The following is a 6,144-nucleotide window of genomic DNA, read 5'->3' on the forward strand; positions in this document are numbered from 1 at the left end:
ATAAAAGCAACAGAACTGAAATTATATCATGTTTATCAGCAGCACAGCACATGAGTGAGAATAACGCGATATCTATCTTTGATCTCGTAGGTATCTGCTCCACTTCGAGAGGTCAGAACTGTCCGTCTTGACTGCGCTTATTTAACTCCTCCCCTCACTGCAGCCGCCTACTCTCGCCTTCATTTCAGGCGATGCGAGGTGCATCTCAAACAAGCCTAATAATTTACATTTTGGTCTGTTTCTCACTCAAATCTATCACATGGATTTAGAACACATGGAATATAGAGAATAAGACATAATGTCCACTTTTATGATACATTTATGGTGATTTTGCATCATTTTTACTTCAAAAATGATGCAAAATCACCATAAATGTATCATAAAAGTGGAACTTTAACCTTTCTCATTCCACAGATGAATGGAAGACATACATGTTTGGTACAACATGAGAGAGAAAGTCAATAATTAAAAAATAATATCCTCTTAGCCTTACACCTGCTTCATTTACAATTCACAAATAATGAAGTGTGGCATTAAAATGCTGTCTAGAAGAAGGTGGCGCATCGTAGACCCTCTGTAAACACTTCAGCTGGCATCAAAACCCAAACACAACAAACCAGGGCAGATCACAGGCTCTTTATGCAAGGCCACGCATTAAAAATTCAGAGGCTGCAGAAGTGCAGGAAACGGGTTGGATAAGATACTGTTCCGTATACAGGAAGGACCTCTGTGAATATCATGTTCAACTGATCACTTTTATTTAATTTCTCTCTAAGTGTCACACACACACTTCTCTCCTGCCAAATGTTCACCTCACAATAGCAGAAGCTGATTGGTGATGCAATAGTGAAAATAGAGAAAAGGGCAAAAGACAACCGATTGCTATGGAAACTAACAGGCGGCCTTCTGTTAATTGACAATGTACCAAAATGTGGCAGATTGAATAGGAAGAGACAGAAGAGGCAGTAGAACCCACCAAATTATTAAAAAATTACATTGGTTTTCATTCAGCAAACACTTTCTGATCCAAAGTAATTAACTGTACAATTTACAAAAGAACAACCACAGTTCATGAACCAGCCTATTCAGTGGTCTGCTACACTAAGCTAGCTGAACAAACTCTGAGTAGGTTTAGAGCTGACAAAACCAAACAAATTCAAACCGGCTTAGATAGATCAGATTCAGGGGGTTCACAACACGTGCTATAAACATTCTCAGTCAATTCAGGGTTTGATCCTCAAACTTAAATGGATAGCCACTGAAACTGGCTTTATGAAACAGGCCAACGGGGTTCGAAACAAACATTCAGTTGCAAGACCAAATCTTCAACTACTAAGCCACACCACCCCAACCCTGTGATGGTTATGAGCTGTTTGTCAAAAGAACTGATGCACCTTTTTTCTTTCTTACCTGGTAGAAGTTTCGCTTCTAGTTTCTTGATGGGCAGTTGAGGACTTTTCTTCAAATCAGTCTGTGTAAAAGATTAAGAACACTTAATATCACCTAACCACTTTCAAGTATGCAAGACAAAGTAGATCTTTACACTTACATTTTTCTCTTGACCATAAGGCACAAAATCTCATTTCAACACATTTAACGAGTGGCTATGCTCTTCTTCAATTTGTTATTTGATCTGAATATCAACATTTGTAATCAGGTTTCGAGAATAAATGATCAAATTTTGTGTCTCTGAGGATTGGTGATCTGTGACGCTGCATTGTGTTGAATGTCAAAAGTTTTTTTGTCTCTTTGTCAATGGGGAATTTGACACACTAATTCCTATTATTCAAAACTTCCGTGAGTTAGATGTACATGTCGGACATCATGTTATTCATTCATTTCCATTAGTAACACATTGGCTGATGCATCAACATCCTGCACATGTTAAATTTGTATCTAAATACGCTACAAGTTGAAAGTACATGCACACTGTTCTTAAAGGAGGGCATCTAGCTCCATCGTACCCTATGGTACTACTGCTGTGGTGGTCATTTTTGACGAAAAGTCATGAACAAAGTAACCACTGTGAACAGCTCACACCTGAGTTACGGAGGATACCTCTATCAAACCAAGTGAAGTCTTAACTATGAGGTTACCAGTCGTCCAGATGTCAAACATATGGGGTGACAGTTTTCTTAACATACATATACGTTACAAGTGCAGAATAGTAAACGATTATGATGACTTTTTCTTTAGCTGCTAGTCGTTAGCATGCTAGTGTCTCACTTACCTGAAGTGGAGGAAGATAAGACTTAAAAGTCGGCTTCGTTTGTTTACCGGAGAACATAATTTAAACGGGACGATATGACAAAAATGCGAACTGTAAATCCATATAAGAGCAGCCTAAAACTCTTTCGGGCTACATCAAAGCATTACATCCAGGGTTTCTTCAGTAGACGATGTGTTTAAAAGCATAGTTTCCATAAATGCAAAAGCAGTATTAAGTCTGTGCTTTAGTGTCTCAGCTGGATGTGGTCTGTCCCGCTGAAGTCTCTTCGTTAGCGGCTGTCATACTCAAAGTTTTGTTGCTTTAGTTTCCTGCTGTAAACATTTACGTCATGCTCAGTCTTCTTGTCTGAATCAACAGTGAGTGTGAGTGTGTGTGAGTCCTGTGGTGGTGCTGCAGCAGACGGCTTCAGTCCTATAATTCACCGTCCGTATTCAGTTCAGCCATGTTTATAAGAGGAGGAATGGGGAGGTGCAGCGTGCTGCGTGCTTGAGCTCTGGACCACAAAAAAAACAGGAGGAGGAGTGAGCTATGGCGAGCCCTGTGGACCACTGGAGCGTTTTGTTTTTAAATGCGAATATTAATATTGTTTATGATATTAAAAAATATATTAAGTGCTTTAACACATATATTTAATTCAAAATGTGAACTTTGAGCTAGAATTTGTCATTCTAAAATTTTAAATATTCGCAGAGAATAATCTTTATATGCCCAATATTTAAATGATCTTAATTGCGTTGCAATGTCGAAAAAAGCACATATGCATATAAATAGATTGTTTTCATATCGTGCATATTTTAGTTTAAGTGTATTAATGGACTCATGGCGCCACCTGCTGGAATAATTGTAATCCTGCATGTATAGTTTCAATAAGGTCAAGACTGTCCCCTGTAGTCACACGATGAAAATACTCCATACACTGATCTATTATAGATCAGTGACTCCATACTAATTCTTCTTTACTTAGAAAACCCTTTCTCAAATACAACTATAAAAAAAAAATGTTATCTTGTATTTCCATTTACATTGTAAAGCCTACCTGAATGCCATATATGCTTGTAATGATGGACAGGATGAAAATATAATAAAATATAACGCAATGACTACAATTTAAATGTCTGAGGTCATTTTTAATGTTTTACAAAAAGGTCCCTCATGATTAATTTACATGATCAAAATACAGTAAAAACAGTAAATATATCTACAATATGAAATATTTGGAACTTTTTTCTATTTTAATATATTTTAAAATTTAATTTATTTCATTACTCCAGTCAGTTACAGTGTCGCACGAACCTTCAGAAATCATTCTAATTTGCTGATTTGGTGCTAAAAAAAAAAAAGTCTTATTATTATCAGTGTGATTATTAATGCATTGGCTTTTTATTATTTTTTATTTTTATTTTTTGGAAATCATGATTTTTTTTTAGATGTCTAGAAATCTTTTGTAACATCATGAAAATCTTTACTGTCACTTTTGATCAGTTAAATGTGCCCATGCTGTATGAAAGTAATCATTTCTAATAAAAAAAACTTAAGCCCAAACTTCTGGACAGGAGTGTACTCTTTAATTTATACCTATAAAAGCAGTTTGTGGCTATTACACAAAACCTAGTCCAGATGTCTAGCTTCACAGCTGTAAATAGATGGCTGAGTGGAGTGAATCATTTTGTCAGTCCTAGTTTTTTTTATTAGCTTAGGTTTGACTGTATGAATATATGAATATGTTCTATCACAAGGTTTTTCTCAAAAAGTTGTCATAGGTTCCTCAAAAAATTGTGAACTAAAAGGTTCCTCTTGAAATATGAGCTGCTAAAAGGTGAATATAGGCTTACAGGCCTGCAAAGATCTTTGTGAAGTAAGATGAACATTTAAAACACGTTATGATCATTGACAAGCAATATAATAACAGTAATAATAACAATAATAATAATAACAAACATATACTATTTATAATAATAAAAATAATAAAAAATAGACTATAAAAATATATTTTTTAAAATGTACATGAAAAATCTGGATTTCATGGGGGGGAACATATTGTTGTAAGTTTTTTTTTCATAATAGAATGTAACATGTAGACACTTCACAATCAAAATAATAAATAAATAATAAAATAAAAGGTTAAGACCTGTAAATAACTAAATAGAGATAACAATAACCTATACTTCATCTTTAGATCAATTGCTTCAATAATATTGCTATATTCTATTTTACCTTACTGTTCAGTTGATTTAGTAATTTAGTTTATGCAGCCTAGCTGCGCAGATAGGACGCGCTTTAATACACCCAAAATCATCTGGTGGGATTCCCTTCGGAATGACGCTCCGAGCGGCGCTCCTATTGGCCAAAGGCGACGCACGAAACTCTCCATTTATGGTTGTTTGCCTCTTTGATTCCGTCAACCAGCAGACACAAAGTTTAACTTTGTAGAGCAGACGCACGCTGCAGCACAGTCAGTGCGCTCGAGCGGTTTACCGGCGCGGTCTTCACTATTATGGAGCGGCGACACTGGTCCTGAGGAGACATTTAACAGTACCAGAGGCCAAAACGAGACCGTGACATCACCCAGAGACATTTAATAGGCTTATTTTGTTTTAATAAACAATTACAAAAAGGATAAAAGAAGGTCGGCTGCGGTGTGATAAACGAATGAAAATGGTGAGTGAAAATATACTTATCACAGTCACGTACAGAGATAAACACAAGGGACACTGCTCCTGTTTTGGAAACCGTTTTCCAGCATCCTTATCGACATGCAGTAGCTTACAGCAGCTGCTCGGTGTTATTGTTTTTAACTTCTTTCTGTGGTCATTTACATCAAGTAAACGAATTTTAACAGCTACAAGATTAGACATCCCTATGGATGTGACCATTCACCGAATCCTATAGGATATTGGCATCATAAATGCTCAAAATTCAGATAAAAAGCTTTTTTTCAGTGTGATCAAAACAAGTACAAACTAATACTAAACATTTTTTATTTATTCTATATTAATTACATACATTTAAATTTACTGGAGATTTGTGTATGTATATGAACCCTATGTACGTTTTTAGTTATTATTAACATCTTATGAATGTAGTGGCTGGTCTGCTAGATAAACGGCCTCAGCTGGGTGTCATATTCAGCTATTGTTTGCCCTCCATCTCTTGTTCGCTTAGATGGAAACAGCCTCTCCTTTCTTAGCCCTCCTTGAACAGGTTGTACTTATACAAACAACCCAGTTTCTTGCTATTTTTGGCACTATGTGTTTGTCCAGGCTTGTGACAGATAGAAACCATTGTGTTTCCACTTTCCCAGATCAGTGTTCCTGTTAGACACATTGCAGTTACTGTTTTTAACTCATTATTAACATATTCTGTCATGCCAACCTGGCTTAGTCTTATGTAATAGTGGAAAACTGTAAGTTACACACATTAGTGTGCATGGTTACAGGACACAGAGAGATGCAGGTAGGTGTAGGTGAACTCACTTCCGTACATATTCCTATAAGGATGGGCTGGGTTCTGCTTTAAATAAGCATGTGCTTATGCGTGTGTGCACAATGAGACAGTTTCCTCTTGTTATGGTTGAAAGCGACACCATTTTTTCATAGCTCCTCGAGCAATATTAGGCTTCTGTTACGCTTGAAACGTTTCGGCTTTGTGTGATCCCTGGATCCCATGGTAGGATGCTTTCACAGACCCTGCTTGTCTCAAATTCAGTGTCTTTTTCAGCCTGTCAGCTGGTGAAGAACAGGTACAGATCAGGTGAAAAACAAGTAAATCCAGTTCAGCTGTCTCTTCAATGCACGCAGAAACATTCTCTGCAAGCCATGCAGCCGGTGGAACTAGTTTACCTTAGGCTTTATGTATGTGGGACAAACCTTTTTTGTAGATGCTCAATGCTGTCTGTGGTATTTAGTATGTATTGC

At 36.7% G+C, this 6,144-nt stretch overlaps 1 protein-coding gene across 1 annotated transcript in view; it reads right to left on the reverse strand.

Annotated features, from left to right (window-relative positions):
• mtmr10 (myotubularin related protein 10) overlaps positions 1-2,721 on the reverse strand; it is a 34,083-nt gene extending 31,362 nt beyond the window's left edge. The window contains exons 1-2 of the mRNA XM_016565881.1: positions 2,231-2,721; positions 1,411-1,471 (exon numbers count right to left, since the gene is read on the reverse strand). Coding sequence (XP_016421367.1) covers positions 1,411-1,471; positions 2,231-2,287 — 118 coding nt within the window. The 5' untranslated portion in view covers positions 2,288-2,721. The remainder of the gene's footprint in view (positions 1-1,410; positions 1,472-2,230) is intronic.
• Between the last annotated feature and the right edge of the window lie 3,423 nt (positions 2,722-6,144).

This window comes from Sinocyclocheilus rhinocerous, unplaced genomic scaffold (assembly GCF_001515625.1).
Source record: "Sinocyclocheilus rhinocerous isolate Xijiao unplaced genomic scaffold, SAMN03320098_v1.1 scaffold19, whole genome shotgun sequence".
Classification (NCBI taxonomy): domain Eukaryota; kingdom Metazoa; phylum Chordata; class Actinopteri; order Cypriniformes; family Cyprinidae; genus Sinocyclocheilus; species Sinocyclocheilus rhinocerous.